The 20019-nt window shown below is 40.5% G+C and overlaps 1 protein-coding gene across 1 annotated transcript in view; it reads right to left on the bottom strand.

Moving 5' to 3' along the window:
- UNC13C (unc-13 homolog C) overlaps positions 1–20019 on the bottom strand; it is a 382852-nt gene that overhangs the window by 60708 nt on the left and 302125 nt on the right. The window contains exon 24 of the mRNA XM_039492380.1: positions 2763–2851. Coding sequence (XP_039348314.1) covers positions 2763–2851 — 89 coding nt within the window. The remainder of the gene's footprint in view (positions 1–2762; positions 2852–20019) is intronic.

Raw genomic sequence — 20019 nt, 5'->3', positions numbered from 1 at the left:
ATCCGATATGTTAATACCGATACTAGCGTTACTCCTCTCGTTAATGAGGAGTACAGAAACCGGTTTAAAGAGCCATTAAAATCGATATATGGTGCCTCCTAGTGTGGACGGTTGTGGCGTTAAATCGGTTTTACGCTCGTAAAACCGATTTAAACGCCTAGTGTAGACCAGGCCTGAGGTGTGACTGGCTGTTAAGATTGACATCAGTGTTAGCCAGCACAATTATTCCTGCTTTTAGTTTTGGTACGAGGGGATTAAAGACAAATTCTATTTATGTGTATTTTTAAAGGGGGTGTTGTCAAATATTCTCTCTTTTTGGTAAATTTTATATTAATTTGGTGTCAATATCCTCTGATAGAAAATAACAAGACTTCTACCAATTTGTCCTAGCTGGCTAAACTGGACTTTTTCTTGTCATGACTCATGTGCCAACACAGCAAAGTTTTGTTTACTACTTTGTACCTAGTTAAGAGAGTAAAATATTTGGACTGCTTCATAACCTCTATGCCGAATGCATTTTATGGGAATGTTTGGCATTTTAAATTCAAAAGTGGGAACAGATTTTCTGTTCTGAAGAATTGACTTCCACACAGCTGAAAAACTAGAGGAGATGCGGGACTGATAGGTCCCTATAAACTAGTTCTGTTTACAAGTGTGGGAGTGGAAGTTGTTCTCAATTCCCCACAAAGTGAGTTTACTGATTTAGTTCATTTCTTGTTTTTCTAGAAGTTAAATTTTCTTCCGATATAGCAGCATCTGCCTGACAGAAAATCTAGGAGTGACACAGGGGCAGTATGGCCATAGTGGGGACATCGATTGGTACATTTAAGCAGTGCAAAACTGAGTATTCAGAGTCAGCCTCTGAGAAGTAAAAGTACCACAAGTACCACAAGGGCAATAAATATGATAATCAATTCTAAATGCATTCATAGACAAATTGAATAGATAAGCCTGTGGCTAAAGAATCTACCAAAAAACAATTAGTAAAAGAACAAACAAGCTAAGTGAAAACAGACTGAAAACTCCCAGCTACTGTGCTTCACCACAAAAACCTAACACAAAAAACCACATGAACACATCTGATTGCCAAGAAGACAGAAGGCTTTTCCAGTGACATCTACTCAGAAACCAACTTTGAAATGAATAAAGGGGAGCCCCCAAAACCAATACATGGCACAGTTGCTTTTCCAGTTCATCCTCAGAATTCTTCTGGCTGCCAGTACCCAAACTGCTGCATCTTGTTCAACCACAATTAGTTGAGGCAACATTCTCTGCTTGGTGCTATAGACAACTCCATCCTGAGCAAACTGCTGCCACACTTATTAGCTCAGCATGGCCATGTGGGCAGCCTCTAAAAGAATGAGATAAGACTCAGAGGTGGCAGAAGGCCTCCTAGAGAAGTTTTTCTTGGTTTTCTTCAGAGTAAGGCTATGAAGCTATCAGGGTGCCCTTGTGCTGATTTTTGGTTAGAGGGTGTCACAGGCACAAATTATGGACCAATTTAAGGGAGAAGAAAGCACATGAGAAATGCACAAAGCCAAACTGGGGACATTTTGACCAACTTTGGCAATGGGAATGAGGGCTGTTGGATGACTTGTGCTAATTTGCCTGGCTTTTCTGCGGAAGAGTGAAAAATATAGGCCCCTATGACCACTCATTCTTATCTTAACAAAGTGATAGATATTCTTTTTAAATTAAAAAACTATTTCACCCAGAAAATTATACCAATTTTAGGAAAAGTCAAACACGGGGCTTCATCTAGTTAACAGTGACCTTTTAAGACAGGGAGAGAAGAGACCATAGGGAGCTAGTACAGGTATTATCCACCATTTAATTCTTGGCTGACATTTTCTCTTCTTACTAAGTCACTTAATTTTCCCTATTATTTGGGTTGTCTCAGCCTATTAATGATCTGAGGCAGCCATGACTCTTCCTCAATTGTATTTATTCAAACCATCCTTTTCCATAGTTAATGAAGCCACACACCGAAAAGGAAAACAGTTTGCACAGATTGTATGTCTATGGCATTAACTGTTACTGAGCAACTAAAACTTTCACCTGCCTCCCACCATTGCAGATTCCCTGAACAATCACTCTCTCTTATATTCCTTTTCAAGCAAAGGCAAAAACAGTCCTATGGTTTTTGCTTCCGATAGCAAGACTCAGCTACGTTGTTGGTACAGTGCAAGCCGCATTCAGCCAGCAGCATGCACACTGATTCAAGAGTAAGGCTCACTAGCGGATTCCAGCAGACCAGACTCTGGCAGAGCAAATGACTCAAGAGGGCTTCACAGTGACCATTTGAAGAAGGGGCAATTCAGACAGGCTACCTGAGTGGGGCAAGCCACTGGACGAAGCTGTCAGTCTCAGGGAATCAAAACACACACACAGTAAAAGAGAGGTTGAACATTGTATTAGTTAAGAACAAATCGAGCCATTTTTATCTTCCAAAAGCAGAAAGTAAAGTTTCCAGCTGTGTCATTATAACCCATTCATGCCCACACACTAGTTTTAGTGTCCTTTGGAGGTGAGGATACTGCTGTATTTTCCAAAACGTACAGCCAGCCAGTCAGAGACACACACATATACATGAAGTGGCTCTTGCTACACTGGAGCAAGCTGTATGTGAAAAGATGTACACTCACCCAATCTAGTCAACAGATTGGCTTTTGGCTATGCACATCTGCCTGGTTTGAGGCACAATGGAGTGTTTTTAATGGTTGCCATCACTGTAGCACAAATTCTTTAAGTACGTTTATTACCTTGCGCCATAGGAAATGCTGAGCTCATCCAGTACGCTACTGAGTTTCACCTGAAGTTCTTTGAGAACAACACTAGCATCAGGATCCAGCTGGAAAGAGATTATGAGTAATGTTATTTTTCTGCATCCTTCTCACATGCAGTCTATTTCTCTGTTACAATTAATGGATTAGGCATTACATACATTCATTATACTACACTACTAGAAAACAAATATGAAAACACCAACTAGAATAAGAAATGTTCAATTAGCTTTAATGTCCAATTAGTGTAGCACTAACAATGCAGAATAAATTGTTCAAATGAAATAAGGAAGAATTACCTTCCAAGAAAACAAAAGAGTATCATTAATGGTACTATGGGATTGATACAGAAAGTGTTAACAGTTCACAAGATTTTTAGAATTTCAGAAATCACCTCAGCAAAGGTGGTATATGCTAGCGATAACAAGAGGATCATGTATGAAAAGGTCGACAGTGCTTGTTTTAATAACCAACTGGTTTTATTTTTTTGTACATATTACTCTTTTGTAGGTGGCACTTTTTAAAATGTACATTGAAGGTGTTTCCACAGTGTTTCCACTAATGCAGCTTGGACTAGAACATCTGGCAATGAGGACGATGCCTTGAGGACCACCCCTGCTGCTTCTACTTATAGGACAAGAGGGCGAGGAATCTAGTAACCTTTATTCCTTCATTGTATTCCTTAAAGCCACTAAGACACACATTGGCCCAAAATAGCTTTCTCTCAAGCACAGTGCAATAAAATTCTGTGGTGGAATCAGGAAAAAGTGCTGTTGTATCTTTAATACAGGTTCTCTCTCACCTTAGGGGGAAATGAGGGAGCAGGAGAGAATTAATTTTACATTTACATCTCTTCTCAAGTACAGGGCTAGTGATCCATGCACACACATTTTACCTGTAATGCATTCTTTTTCAAATCTCTATCAGAAATCATTTTAAATAATACCTTGAAATTTAAAAAAAAATCTAGATTTTTGTCTCCTCGAATCTTGGAATTTAGAAAAAAAATAGTTTGTGACCATCATAGGATACAACTGATTAAAAGAATGTCAGCATAGTTCATTTAAATATGAATTAATAACTGACTTCCTCTTCTTTATTCAATTACATTTGAATGTAGATTAACCAGTCTTTAATGATAATTGTCACATATTGCACCCAATCCTGCAGTAATTCCATATGCAGAAGTCCCAATGATTTCAAAGGAAATTTTGCATTTGGAGGAAATACATAATCATGCTTGACTGTATTTGTATTTATTTTTTGTTTTATTTATGAACAGGTTCATTACTCTAGTTCCTGAGTGCTTCAGAACACTTTTGTAAAATAAGTAAGCATTATTATCTGCATTTTAGAGGTGGAGAACCTATGGTACAGTACAGATAGGTGACTTAACCAAGGTCACACAGGACAGCAGTGACAGAGCACAGACAACAACCCAGATTTGCCTACTCCTAGTACTGTGTTAACCAAAAGACCTCCCAGCCTCTTCTTATAGTGAACGGGTGCCTCAAAGCCAATCAGTCCTGATATTATCGCTAGATTTATTTTTTACAAGCACAGAAAATCAGAGATAATCATTTTTTTAAACAAAAATCTGAAATAATGAAAGAGTGGGGTTACTATGTAGGCCATGGTCCAGCAAAGTCTGTACTTAACTATGAACATCAGCTAGTCCCATTGAGTAGGGCCTCCATGGGACTACTTATGTACTTAAAGTTAAGAAATGCGTACACATTATCAATTTGATAATACAGGCAAGGGAATGTAAACAACAAAGAAGTTTGTGAGCTCAAACCAAAACCCTAGAAGCAAACACCTCTGAAGTTTGGAGAAGTTCAAGTGGACCCAGATCCAAGCTTTGCAGTTGGTCCTCCCTCGGTAATAGGCTGAACCAAAAGTCTGGATGAGGAAGCTTGGACTCAAACCTGGTGGCTTGGACCAAACTTTTTTAATCTAAGAAACTCATTAATGTTGCTCTGATATTTACCACTGGACAGTTCAGAGAGGTCTTTTTCCTACAGTAAAACATGGTTTTACTGACAATGCAAACTTCTTCCTTAATGATCTTTTTCCTTAGTAAGTATGGCTGGGGAAAACAAACTAATCTCATTGAAAATACAAGGAGGAGTAACAAATTTATTTAGGCATAAGCTTTTGTGGGCTAAAACCTATGTCATCAGATGCATGGAGTAGTCCTGCTTTGAGCAGGGGATTGGATTAGATGACCTCCTGAGGTCTCTTCCAACCCTGAGATTCTATGATTCTATGAAAATACAATAGGCAGGAACATATACCCAGTACATGAAAAGATGGGAGTCGTCTTACCGAGCGGGGGGTCAGTGCTAATGAGACAATTCAATTAAAGTGGAAGTGGGCTATTCTCAACAGCAGAATAGCAAGGGAGGAAAAATCACTTTTGTAGTGATAATGAGGCCAATGTAATCAGTAAGGGGAAATTAGTTTTTGTAGTGACCCATCCACTCTCAGTCCTTATTCAGGTCTAATTTGATTGTGTCCAGTTTGCAAATTAATTCCAGTTCTGCAGTTTCTTGTTGGAGTCTGTTTTTGAAGTTTTTTTGTTGAAGAATTGACACTTTTAAGTCTGTTATTGAGTGTCCAGGGAGATTGAAGTGTTCTCCAACCAGTTTTTGAATGTTATAATTCTTGATGTCTGATTTCTGTCCATTTATTCTTTTGCACAGAGACTGTCCGGTTTGGCCAATGTACATGGCAGGGGGGCATTGCTGGCACATGATGGCATATATAACATTGGTAGATGTGCAGGTGAACAAGCCCCTGATGGTGTGGCTGATGTGGCTAGGTCCTATGATGGTGTCCCTTGAATAGATATGCGGACAGAGTTGGCAACAGGGTTTGTTGCAGGGATAGGTTCCTGGGTGAGTGTTTTTGTTGTGTGGTGTGTAGTTGCTGGTGAGTATTTGCTTCAGGTTGGGGGGCTGTCTGTAAGCAAGGACTGGCCTGTGTCCCAAGGTCTGTGAGAGTGAGGGATTGTCCTTCAGCATAGGTTGTAAATCCTTGATGATGCACTGGAGAGGTTTTGGTTGGGGGCTGAAGGTGATGGCTAGTGGCGTTCTGTTACTTTGTTGGGCCTGTCCTGTAGTAGGTGACTTCTGGGTACCCTTCTAGCTCTGTCAAGCTGTCAATCCAGCACATCATCAAGTGATTTGTCCTCCCTTGATATTCTACTGTTGAGAATAGCCCACTTCCACTTTAATTGTATTGTCTCATTATCACTGACCCCCCACTTGGTAAGGCAACTCCCATCTTTTCATGTACTCTGTATATATACCTGCCTACTGTATTTTCCACTCCATGCATCTGATGAAGTGGGTTTTAACCCATGAAAGCTTATGCCTAAATAAATCCGTTAGTCTCTAAGGTGCCACAAGTACTCCTTGTTGTTTTTGCTGATACAGACTAACACGGCTACCACTCTGAAACCTGATCTCATGGAATAATTCATACTGGGAATCAATATTAGAGTTGGCTGAGTAATACAAAGAATTTTCTGTGACTAGTTGCTCAATATCTAGAAATTAACTTGATTAAGGCATTGCCTCCCCTTTGTTTTTACTTTTTGTGAACATTTGAGTGATGGATCTATACCCATGGAAAAAAATTTTTAAGCACTTGCACTTGAATATTCACCCAAACAATGGGAACTGTGGGAAGTGGCAGCCAGCATGTCCCTGTGGCCCACACCGCTTCTCGCAGCTGTCATTGGCCGGGAACGGCGAACCGTGGCCACTGGGAGCTGCGGGGAGCTGTGCCTGAGGACGGTCAATGTAAACAAAATGTCTCATGGCCTGCCAGTGGATGACTCTGATGGGCTGAGTGCCAAAGCTTGCCAACCCCTGTGACATATAGCAAATATTAAATTGTACATATGAGCATTCACATTGAATGTGGTATATTTTATATGTAACAGGATATACTAGGTAGGCATGGTTTTCAAAACTCCTTGCCAGAGCCCTGGCATGCAAACAAAAAAGTTAGAAAAGCATCTTATCCCACTCTTTGCAACTAAGACCACAAAGCCTAATGCAATTAGTTTGAATGAGTGGGTGTTATGATAACCAATCATTACAGACCAATAAATGTAATGCACTTACTACATTTATCTGGAATAGGACACTGCTTGACCAAAATGGTTTTGTTGATGCAAATGCTAACTTTTGACTCTGTACCGATCTTAGAATATTTAAAGTGTGTGTGCAAGGTTTAAAATTCTTAGCAAATGTTTGTGCTTTCAAAGTGCAAGAAAAAGTTTGTGCATGCAAAACTGGAGGTTCATGGATAGAAAATCCAGCTTTCTGCATACTCATAGGCCATGCTTATCAGTGCAATGCCATTCAAAAGAGTGGAATATAAAGAGTTACATTCCTTGGTTGGATATATGTTATATATCTATAGGCAATTCAATGAGCTCAGGATTATAGGAATACCAAATTTGGAGGTACCATCACGTTATTTTGGTTTAATAGCAGTGAATACTTCATGGGACAAAACGATAATCTGGGTTGTAACCAAGATGTGCACTTTTCACTCACTTTATCTCGGGCTCTTTGAATGTCAACCAGGTCCCCAACATAAATTAGAGCGGCCCTCAGACAGCAGCCATGCTGCATTTATCCCACCCAGGCCTACTGTTGGGTTCACAGGGTGGGTGTGGGTGTGGCTGAGCAGCCTCTATGGGTTTGTCTACACAGCAAAGAAAAACCCGTGGCTGGCCTGTGTCAGCTGACTTGGGCTTGTGGGCCTTGGGCTGTGAAGCTGTTTCGGCTTCCAGGCTTGGGCTGGAGCCTGGGCTCTAGAACCCTGTGGGTCCCAGAGTTTGGCCTCCAGGATGAGCCCGGCAGTCTACGCAGCAGTGAAACAGCCCCACCACCCAAGCCCAGTGAGCCTGAGTTATCTGGCATGGGTCAGACGCGGGTCTTTCTTTACTGTGTAGACATACCCTATGGCTCCACACTTTCAAAGGATCCTCCTACGCCCAGGGCTGATCCAGTGGCTGGCTAAGATGGCTTTCAGGAAGTTTTGTACTGGGGGAGTGGTGTACAGCATCAAAGTATATCAGCGCATCAGGTCATTTATCTTTTATGGATATGTCAATCCATTTGTTTGTTAACATGCAAAGCACACGTTGCATTACTAAAAAACCAAAGTAACTTAAATAACAATGTTCAGTGGAAATGAGAAGCAATTACAGTGCATTAATGTCATTTCCTTAACTGTTCTAAAACACTCAAGTCCACAATGTGACTAAATTTTGAGACAGTGGCACAATACTGACAATATAAAATCACAACAATCTTACAAGAGAATTTTTGTACTTATAAAAGGTCTATTATTTTGCCACTACTTTCAACAAGTTGTACTGACATGTGGTATATAACATTTGCTGTTTTTTAGGAAAGTCTTTATGTAAGGAATGTACTGTAGCAAAGCCAGGGTGTTCTCAATTCATGGCACTGACAAACCGCAAGGCTTGCGCTGGTTTGGTGTTACAGGACACTGTACGCAATGGAATAATAATACCTAGTTCACACAGAGCACTTTTCACCAGTCAGTGCCAGAGCACTTCACAAAAGGAGGTATCTCATCCTCATTTTACAGATAGGGAAACAGAGGCACGGAGAAATGAAGCAACTACCCAAGGTAACAGTAGTGGAGTGGCAGAGCCAAGAATAGAACCCAAGTCTCCTTAGGCCTAGCCCAGTGGGCTATACACTAGGCCACACTGTCTCCTAACAGAGCAGTAACCAATCAGGCAACTTCTTTGCCCATACACACTGTTGTTGCAGATGACCACATAAATGCCCAGACATAGATGCTAAGATACTACAGGGAGCAGTGTGGGATAAGAACACAGAAAGATAGAGTTTTATAAAACCCATGCAAGCTTTTCTTGTGCTAATGTTACTTGTACTAACATTTTAAGAAGATTGACTCCTACACTTTTAGAGTTGCGTAGACTTCAACTGCCATCAAATGATTGATTTAAAGGGCCAAAGTTATCTCTGGCTTGGCTACACTTGAGAATTACAGCACATTAAAGGAGCCCCAGTCGCACTAGCTCACTACCTGTTCACACTGGCAAGGCACGTAGAGCGCTCTGACTCCATGGCTTGAGTGCTCCTGGTACTCCACCTTGGTGAGTAGAATAACGTTTGATGCGCCCCCGCTGGAGTGCCCCAGCATCAGTGTGAACGAGGTGTTGCATTACTGCACTCCGATCAGCCTCCAGAAACCTCCCATAATCCCTTTAAGTCAAGTGGTCACTCTTGTCATTGTTTTGGATAAGCCCTTTGAAAGCTCCGTTTGACAGCCAGCATGCTTATCTGCTCCAGGACAAAGCAACCATTATTGTGGAATGCTGTGTGTGTGAGAGAAAGAGGTGTGTGTTGGGGGAAGGGGAATGTCTGCTGCTGTCTGAACTTACAAGACAGCTTGCTGATATGCTCTCAGACCCACAAAAACACACTATCTCTCCACCCACATACACACAACATACTCCCTGTCACACTACACCCCATCCTCCCCATTTGAAAAGCACGTTGCAGCCACTTGCATGCTGGGATAGCTACCACAATGCACTGCTCTCTGTGGCTATTGCAAGAGCTGCTAATGTGGCCACGCCAGTGCGTTGGCAGCTGTCAGTGTGGACAGACTACAGTGCTTTCCCTACTGCGCTTTACGAAGGCTGGTTTAACTCAAAGCGCTCTACATCTGCAAGTGTAGCCATGCCTTTGTTTACCCCTGATGTCATCCTCCCTGGAGTTCAACAATCTGAGTGTAAGAAAACCATCAGAACTAAACTCTGAAGTGAATAGGGAAGTGAGTGACTGATTCCTGGGCAGTTCTGAAATTTACAAGTCTGAATGCAGACAGGGAATATTATGGTGGATAAAACACCTTTTGATCATCCACCACATTCAGAGGGTATTGCATAAGGCGTGGTGGATATCCAAAAATCAAGTGTCTGGTATAGGTTTTTATTCTTTATCAGGTGATGAAGTGTGATGTCTAGTGTGATGTGCTGCTGACAGTTTGGTGGAGATGGAAATGAAGTCCAGCGATTATCCCCCTTTTAAGGAAAAGAGTAAATTATTGGTGGAACAGACTGTCAGAGAGAGAAAACAAAATGACCAGTGGGCCCTAACTTTTCAAATCTATTTAAAAAATGGAACATGAATGCATGACCCATTCATTCCCCAACTGCTTGGGTTCCATTCATAGTTCTATGCAGCGTGTGGGCTGGATCCCGAAAGAAATCAGTAATCTGATTAATTGTTAAGTGTTGTGGCCTCATGACCATAGCAAATTTTGTATCAGCCATGGAAATGGTTGTTAACAGGCTAACATCAAACACTTTTTTTCTACCAATTCTTAATTTACATAATATTCCCATCTTGATAAATATTTCTGCCTCGTTAACTCCTTAAATAATTCAGTTATTTTTTACCCAAAACAGAACACAGTTACTTAAAATTAGTTGGCACATTTCATAAAGTCACATTAATTCAAGATTATTAAATATATCATTAGTGGTTGGACTAATTCTGAATATTAAATATAGGCAGAATAAATTTGCAGAACAACTAAAAAATTCAAGAAATATTTGTACATCTTTATTTGATTTCAAGATACTACTCGCCTAAAACTGTCACAAAGTTTTAAAATGTCCAAAGCTTGGAAATGTGTCAAAGAGCCTGTGAATTCTGCTTGGCTGCTTTCTACATAATGGGTCAGCTATTCCCATCTGAAATTTAACCTGAAACAAAATGTGCTAGTAAGGAGACAACCTTGTTAACTGTAAATTTGCTAGAGTTTGCACAGGAAACGGTAGGATGCACATTTATTTTTTTAGGACTCAGTAGAACCTTTCATTTTCACTAATAATTTAGCATGGATACTTGGCCATCTTCCTTTATACTAAAACAAACAGGTGTGTGACAGTCAGTATCCTTATGTTCACCACTTTTACAAGACAATGATACATTTCATACAAAGTATGACTTGTGAGATATCATTTGAAAACTCAGTCTGCCAAACATTATTGTCCTGGTAAAATATGTGTGGCAACACTGTATGTAAACTTATAAAGTTTTACTGTATAAGACATGTTTCAAGTTTGGGAGACAGCTTCAAACCAATTCCCCGGAGAGAAAAGGCTAGGCAGCAACCCAGCCAGGTGTCACCATAATCAAATGGAGTATCGCCAGGTTTAGTAGCCATTCTTTGGCAGGAAGAAGGTTGTGAGTGAGAAATTTACATCTTCGCAATGGAACAGCTGGAAGTTCCTGTGCAAACAGACTGTTGCCTGAATCCCAGCTGGAAATGATTCTCAAAGAGGAGGAAGAGATATAAAAATGAGGAACAGAGGCCCCAAATCATCTCTCTCCCCTCATCTCTAATCATGGTGTCAACAACACTTGAAAGACAAAAGAAACATCATTGAACTGGTCATGGCTGAAAGAAATCCAGCCAGACTGCTGTAAACATGTGGGAGAAACCTTTTTGCTTTAAATACACTTAGCTTGTTAAGTTAGGCATTAGCTTGCATTTTACCTTTTACTGCTTTGTAATCAATTTTAACCTTTATGCCTCATTACTTGTAATCACTTAAAATCTAGCTTTCTGTAGTTAAAAAACTTGTTTTATTGTTTTATCTAATCCAGTGTTTTTTAATTGAAGTGTTTGGGGAGCTCCATTTGAGATAACAAGGCTTGTGCAGTACAAGAGACAAACTTCTGGGGGAAAGTCTGGGACTGGGATTTTGCTGGTGTTGCTTTGCAGTATAATGCAAGAGTGGCTGGCTGGCTGAAGCACTCTTGCAGTATATCTGGGGGTAACTGACATGCTGAAGACTGTGTGAACAGACCAGGAGTGGCTGCTCTCACAATGAAGCAGTGTAAAATGCACCCCAGGGTAGAGAACTGAGAGGACATAGCTATCTAATAGCCCAGATTGTACCCTGGGTAATGTGATAAGGCACTAAAGCAAACTTTCCTACATATGTGGTTTCTTACACTTGCCTATTGTATTGATAAAAAAATTGTGCTTCAGTTCCCATGCTCCTACCTCTTTTTTTTCACTGTAAGAGATTAATCTTGTTTTGATTAGGGGGCATCTTTTTTTTTCTTCCAATACCCTTCTCAGTAGGCTAATCTGTATTTCTGCAATACACACACACACACACACACACTTCTGACAATTTTATATTAATGGATAGTGGCTGAGTGTTTTTTCTCTGTTTATGGAGGTCCCTGCCCTGTCATTCCCAACAGACCTGCTTTGAATGTGGGGATTGTTGTTTTATTATAAGGTTTTCATTGCACCATTTGACAGGCAAACTTGTTGAACACCCTTTCATGATGTAGACTTGAAGAGATTAACAGCTTTCAATTTTGTATAAAATTAGTTTTGCTTTAACCAATATAAGGTCTTGTTTTCTGCTGAAAATCATATCTGTTTTGTTGTGCCTTCCATGAGCTCAACAGGAAACTATTTTCACCTTGCTAGGAAACCACTGACAGGCTTTATTGGTTGTTTTGTTTCTTTGTATGTACTAGTTCAATAAGGCAAACTGGCCAGTAGAGTTTGTTCTTGGAATGTTTAGGGATTCAGAATTCCAATTCAAGGGGAAACATTTTAGTGGCACTTTGAAAAGGAAAAAAGTTGAACATGAATGCACTTTCCTTCAAGAAATTCACTTGACAGGAAAACATAACATTGAATACGGGCTAGGCAGGCGAAGTATTTTATGCTTCACTTCATCACTGAGGGCAAAATCTTGAGTTCTTTCTTCATGCCTTACTCCAGTTAAACTCCCTAAACTGAACAAGGACGTGACCTGAAATTCACCCAAAGGCCTAATTTAAGACCTTAATGCAGGACTTAAAGGTGACCTGCAAAGGGTTTTGTGAAAATTGGGCTTGTGCCCTTTTTGCTACTTTATGGTATATGAGGAGGACAGAACTGTTTAAAGGGTTTTTTTTATTGCTTGTGTTTTATCTTACTGATAACAGGAATGTGAAATCTGGTCTTCCCTGATTTAGCTAGAGAACCTGTAGGAGGCTTCACTGATGTCTATAAGCTTAATACCTTTAATAGACGGGCTGAGCATATGGAATCTTTAATAAACCCTTCCTTTATCCAAAATGTTAATTAGTCTTTTAGGCTGAGTAGGTCTTATGAAAAACATTTTAAACAGACACTAAAAATCCCCTCCCAATTGCTCAACTTTCATTCTATTGGCTCTTGCAATGGCACCGATTCATTAATTCTACAGACATGAAGAATATTAATCTAATAATAAGTCTTAATGGAATGTTTAGCATGTTTTTAGGCTATGGACAATGAGAATGACTTGGCCATTTACAAGATTTGAAGTGGACTGGCGACCATTTATCTGAAGGGCCCAAATCCCAATAATATGTATGTAAGATCTTGACCACAGTCTCTGTTAAGAATCTTTCACATAGGCCCATACTCCACAGCCCAGTCTGAGGCATGAGGCCTAGTTAACAATGGACAATACATGGCTAAAGAATGCTGGGATAAGCAGGAGACAGCCTTGTTTGTCTCAACTATACATAAAATAAGCTGAGACAGCGTAACTCCAGGTGGAGAGCAGTAATTGGGAGGTTTATCAGGAGTTACAGGCACACAACTCACTGAGAGAAGCCTTAAAGTCTACTCCCTGGTACAGGAAGAAGATAACAGTACATACTTGCCAAATGCCAACCAGAGTTCAGGGAGAGGCCTAACATGATAGCATGAGTTACGGCATCCTTCCTTTCACAGATGCATACTCCCCAGCTCGTAGAAACACAGGGGTAACAATAAACAATTGTCATTGCTGTGTACTGTTTACTGTTCTTTTTGTTTTACACCCTCCAGGAAAGTTCCTGTGGGCCAACCTGTCTGGAAAGAGACACCGTCATTTCTATGGACCTGAAATCAGGATTTAACTTATACATTGCAAAAGGAGAATTTTGAAGGAGAGCACCTGTGTATTAGCAAACGTTAACCTGAGCTATGGATGGATCCATTATGTAATCTCTTAGACTATTGGTTTATTGTGCTAAATTCGTCTTGCTGCTAGAACCTATCCACGGGCTCGAGAACTCCCATGCTGTCGCTTCTCTCTGCCCATTGCCACTCTATATAATCTATTGTAATCAATTGCTTAGCAGTGTCTCACTGAGCCTAATAAGCAAAGTGACACTCCGCCAGTGCTGTGTGTAATAAACCCTCATGCTTGACTCTACACGGCGTCGAACTTGTGTTCCTTCACTATCTAATAATTCCTGTGCATGGAAATAAATCAACCTAACTTTTCCTAACATGTAGCTATGGATAGTAATGATTAGTTGCTTTTCACAGTCTAGCTTTGAATGCTTAACAACATTACCATTTAAATAAGCTTTATCCCCAAGGAAAACACTCCAGTAGCAAAGCCACTACAATTACAGACCTTGAAGAATGAGCAACTAATAATCTACAGTGGAGATGCACATTGTTATTTGTAGTTCAGTACTGCCCAAAGGCCCCATTAACGGAAACTGCTAAGAGCATAGTTCCTGAATGTCGTCATCTCAGGAGACAGCACCCAAGATCTCCTATTTAAGCATGTACTTCATGCATCACCACCATAATTGTTTCATATTCCTTCTTACTGGGTGTATCGGTATATTCTGTCTCCCAGAGGCATCTCCTTGGCCTATTTCCCACTATTCTTGGATGTAGCTCCACCTCAAAAAGCTCAAACGTTCCAAGGGAAAACCTTAAATTTTAGAGGGCCACACATACCACTCCTGCAAGAAACCCATGAAAAAGGGACACAGGAATCAGGAAAAGCTGTTTCTCCCTCAGGTGAGAGGGTCTTTAAGGGGCACTCACTGGTTACTGGGAGGCCAAACAGGATCTGTAGCAGGACCTGATAACTTTAGAATCAGGGAGGTGCAAAGGAGGAGCTGGTACATCTGTACTAACCCCATCCAGAGAGTCATCTGCATGAGTTAATGCCTCTTTAGATAGTATGGACTCTGTAGGTTTGGTTGCTATGGATGATGGCTGGTCTCCTGTTCCACTCTCTTCCATATTGGCCCTGCCCCTAAAACAGCTCTAATGGAGAGAATTCTGTGGGGTCCCACAGAGGAGAGGATGATTCCTTGGAGTCATGCGCCTTCCCTCTCTCCTCCAGGAGAGATCAGTAGAATCTCAGTTCCTTCTGTTCACAATCTGGGCCAGAATTAATTATACTCTCTATTATGGAGCCCATACTAAGTCAACACCCAAACCTTAGTGTGGTCTACCTACATCACTTAGGTGTGTGGGGAAAAAAAAGGTGTGTGCTAAACTGCTATAAATCTCTTCAAAACATGTTATTTTTTTAGAACAGAACATATTTTTTTAGATAAACAGCTCTCTTGGGGCAGATCTAATCAGGCAAACTCAACAATGAAAGAATCCTGCTATACTGAAAGTGAAAACCATTTACTGCACTGGGAAATGCAAACTCAGTTGTGGCTGTTTCTGCCCAAATTGCTGTTCCCGTTCTGCCCGCATGTACTGAGAATGCATCTCAGTGCTTTCTTACAGACCGAAAGACCCTGCTTTGAGCAGATAATAAATGTGTGACTTTTGAAAAGGTGAATTTGGAAACATTCCCAGTATATGCAGTACATCTGCCTCTCTAATTTATGCCTCAGAAGATGAGCCTGAATAAGGCAGCAGTGAAGATGATGATTAAATAACTTGAGAGGAAGTTACTCTCCCTTTCTCTGAAACAACTGTGGATAAATTCTGGCCAGTCTTCAAAATACTATATCAAACCAGTGAGCCAAAAATGCACATCTACATATTCCATTCCACAGCCCATAACAGCACTCAGTGACTCAGAAGACTTATTCTAACTGCTCTCTCTTCCTGTGGTGTTAGCAGATAGTCCCTTGGCAGTGGAACGAGTGTGGTTTCCAGTATATATGAATGGGGCCAGAAGGGCCTATGGTGCTTGCACCTTCATGGGGAGGAATGCATGGATTCTTTGGTGCTTGCTTTTGTGGGCAGAGGCCAGCCTGGTGAACATGGAGCACTTCTTCAGCCATTTTTCCTCTTCCCACCTGCTTATTTATTTGGATTGTTACTGGGCTGAGACCCTTGCCTGGGAAAATCTATACATGCTTTTCTGCACTGATGCAGCCACATTGATGGTAGCAGCAGTGAAGGGCATAGCATAGACAGGGCATCACTATTATCATTACCATGCTACATGGTGATACATTCTACTATGACTGGTACAGAAACATGATTATGAAGTTACCCATGGATGGTAAACACATCCTAATAATTTGGCTCCCTTTTTCATATAATTGCAGTTTATAATGAACTAAACTAAGAGCAGTTCCATGGGGCCACCACTGAACCCAAATTCTGTATATCCAGTGGGCTCAATTAGCTATATAATACCAGCCTATTTTTTGTTCTGCATAAACTGAACATTTGGATAGTAAATGCAAACATAAATCCTCTGCATCCTCCATTCCCAAATCCAGACTGTCTCATTCAGTACAGAAAGACATACCTGAGCACCACCACAGGGGCAGTAGGATAACAAAGTTCTTCACAAATGGGCAGGTTTTTTCCAAGCTATATTTGATAACACTGAGTACAGCTGAGCTAAGCTGAAGCTGTTTGGCTGTTTACTGCGTTCATAGTGAACAACACACACATCTTGCTTCTCTCACGCACATACACCTGGCTTATAAAATCAAGTGTTAGGCCCCTGAGCTAGGCACCATTATTTGAGTCAGTTCTCTCAGATACAATATTCTCCTCTTCTAAAAGATTACTTGATTTAAAAGCAATGATGGAAGAAAAACCTATTTTGATCACCTACCAAACGTACTTGTTCCCCTTACTTTGTGTGCACGAGTATGTAGAGCAGGAATTAGGCACACTATTGGGTTCTGAGAGTTACCTTGGTAAAGCCATTTTCTCTCTGGTAACTAGTGGAGCAGGTAGCCTAAGCCCATATAGACACAACATCATCAGTCAATGTATTAAAATTCTTGCATGAAACAACAACTTCAAAAAGCTTAGTGTTCCACTCTGATTATAATACGGGCCCAAGCCTGCATGCCCTCTCTTGTAAGCATAACTCTTATTTACTTTAGTGGGTGCCGTGCATGTGGAACAGGGAAAAGTATTTCATATTAAGTATAAGTATAAACAAAAATGTTTAGTTCTCGAGCCTTTAATTTCCACTTGTCCTGGAAGGAAGATTTAAAGAAGTCAGTGAACTTTAATGGAATTCACCCCACAAGGCAATGGTCATTTTAAGGCTCCAGGATTGAGTTTAGTAAATCGAATTTGGGCTGTCTGAATGTTGGCACCATAAAACCATATCCCATTTCAATGTACAATTCTGAATTTATTTCAGTGTATCCTATCTCCTCTAGGGATACCATTTTAAAAGCTCCAAATGAAGTGTGAGTAACACGACTCAATTTGTGCAGCTGAAATCTCCTGTGGATATGTCTATCCTGCAATTGGCAGTGTGACTGCAGCTAATATAATATAGGCTGAAAATAGCAGTAAAGATGCAGCAGGGCAGGCTTCCACATGGGCTGTACAAGCCCACCTGGAACCCAGAGTACACACTCACATCCATAGCCCACAACAGGGTCTGTGCCACATCATCACTCCAATTTTTAGCTATTCTTGTTAGAGTCAAGCTAGCAATCACACCTCCAATTACAGCGTATACAGGTTGAAATTTACCCCTGTGCAGAGGGCCAGCATATGTACCACTTACTTATAGACTATCCACCTGGTGCTGAGGGTACTGTGTGCGCCTTGGCATGGGCTGTATTTCACACACAATGAACTGAAAATATACCCCAAAGTAAATCTCCTAAATGTTGGCATTACACTAATTTACTGAGTATAAGAGGTTTTTATAAATAGTCATCTCTTCCACAAACTTCCAAAATAGAATTTTTAATGTGTTAAAGAACTTTAGTTCTCTAGCTTATAGAACTTTTTTATTTGCTCCTATTCAGCTGTGGAATCTATTTAAATCTACAGTAATAAAAATTCCTGTAAATGTATTCTAGTTTCTGCACTTAGTAGGTTAATTGGAGCATTACTGAATGCATCACTCTATTTTGCACTTGCCAATGTGGGAAAAGCCTTTGTGTCCACAGAACTTTCAATGCTATAGTCTCATTAGGCATTTTCTTTTTGTTTATTACAGTCATACTTTACTTCCTTTCTGTGTTTTTCTTTAATGCGGCTCCAACTGCAGAAAATCATACTAGTAACGTGAAAAGTCCTGGGTTTTTTGGTTAATATCATTGACAGAAGAAGTTTTGGATACAGCAAATCTAAATTTGTTTCTTTCAGAGATTACAGCTTTCACCACCCACTGATCTGTTTAACAGGTCTTTCCATCTTTATACTGAGGAAGGAACACATGCTCCATGCCAGTATCACCCAACAACAGTCAAACTAGTCCCCTTCATGCTTCATCCAAATGAGTAACACAACATAAACAGAGAGGAGTACAGTATAATTTTTCTATCCTTATCAATTTCTTTTCTCTCTTTGGGTGAAATTCACCTCTGTGCAGAGGACCAGTCCAAAGCTGATGCATGTTCTTAGGCCCCTGCTTGTGCAAGGAGAGCCAACCATGTGGGCAGGGGTCTATCTGCACAGTTTTCTTTGCAGGTTCAGGTCCCACTTACATCCTCAAAATGGATGTTAAGTGGGACTTAGTGGTACATGGGGTTTGAGGTGGCAAAGGGGTGAATGTAACCCTTTGAGTTCTGGAATACAGAGCAGTGTTTCTGAACTGGTTCTAAGAGTAATGATTAATTGTTTACCATTGAACGTGTTATGTTCCTGTCTGACATGTGTTCTGTCACTTTCTAATAGTCTGCATTTTCCTTTGTGATATAACATTAATAACTCGTTTTATCCCAAATCAGGGCTTGCAGAGCCTTGCTGAGTTCCAAGGAAACAAGATTTAGAAGCAGCACACTAACTTCTAGGGGGGGAAGGGATAGCTCAAGTGGTTTGAGCATTAGCCTGCTAAACCCAGGGTTGTGAGTTCAATCCTTGAGGGGGCCACTTAGAGATCTAGGGCAAAAATTGGTCCTGCTAGTGAAGGCAGGAGGCTGGACTCAATGACCTTTCAAGGTCCCTTTAATTAATACAGCAATTAATTTCTCAGTGTGTCAACTCTAATGTCTCATTTACTATATAACTTAATATTCAAGTAATAGAGATAGGGGTTCATAACTTGCACAGACTATTTTCAGTGTTTTATGGTGTTTGAGACTAGCAACACTATCAGAAACAGAGACGAGTTCTATAGAGAAATAATCTTACTGGTGCAATTCAAACACATGAGTAAAATGGATGAATCCTATATAAAGTAGTGTAATAGGAAATAAACATCATTAGGTGGGCGAGTGTACTTTGTGAGTGTATTTGTTTTCAAGATGAGTAGTATAGGATGACTCAGGAGATTGGTAATAGAATTTTGGAGTCTTTCGGATTTAGGTCAGTGGGTCAAATCAGAATGGGAACTAGATTGTGATTGTAGTTACAACACTGTAAATCTGTAATGCAGTTTTTGTTCTTTTTTAAAATCACATGAAACTTTATGATAAAAAGATAATTTAATTTTTTAGGGTGTTTACTCCCCCATTTCAGACATGAGCCAATTTCGGAGGGAAAACAGGATAACTGTTAAGTCATAGAGGAATGAGGTTTAAAAAAAATCCAGTTAGAAACATTTCAGCAATTGCTGTCTACAAATATGAATTATCAAGAGAAAAGAATGTAGCTATCTCCCACTACTTACACTTCTCTACCCTTTTGCCATCAACAGCTCCTCCTTCCCCTTCCAAATTCTTGGTCCCCTCGTGTGAACACAAATCCATTCCACTTTTTCTTGGCCTCCTTCTCTTTCCCTCTGGTGACTTCTGCCCTCCCTTTTTTTTGGCCAGCCTTTTCATTTCTTGCAACTTTCCTTGTTACCACCTCCAGCCCTTTTACCCCTTCCATTCAAACCTGACACCCCTTCCTACCCTCTTCCCCCTGGAATTCACACACTATCTCAAAAAAGATCATTGCCATCCACTCCCTTTTCATATCTTGTTCTATCCCTCTCCTGGCATAATGATTAGGTAAAGGA

The sequence above is a fragment of the Mauremys reevesii genome, linkage group 10 (assembly GCF_016161935.1).
Source record: "Mauremys reevesii isolate NIE-2019 linkage group 10, ASM1616193v1, whole genome shotgun sequence".
Taxonomy (NCBI): Eukaryota; Metazoa; Chordata; order Testudines; family Geoemydidae; genus Mauremys; species Mauremys reevesii.
The sequence above is the reverse complement of the archived record's forward strand: the minus strand, read 5'-3'. Positions and strand labels throughout refer to the sequence as shown.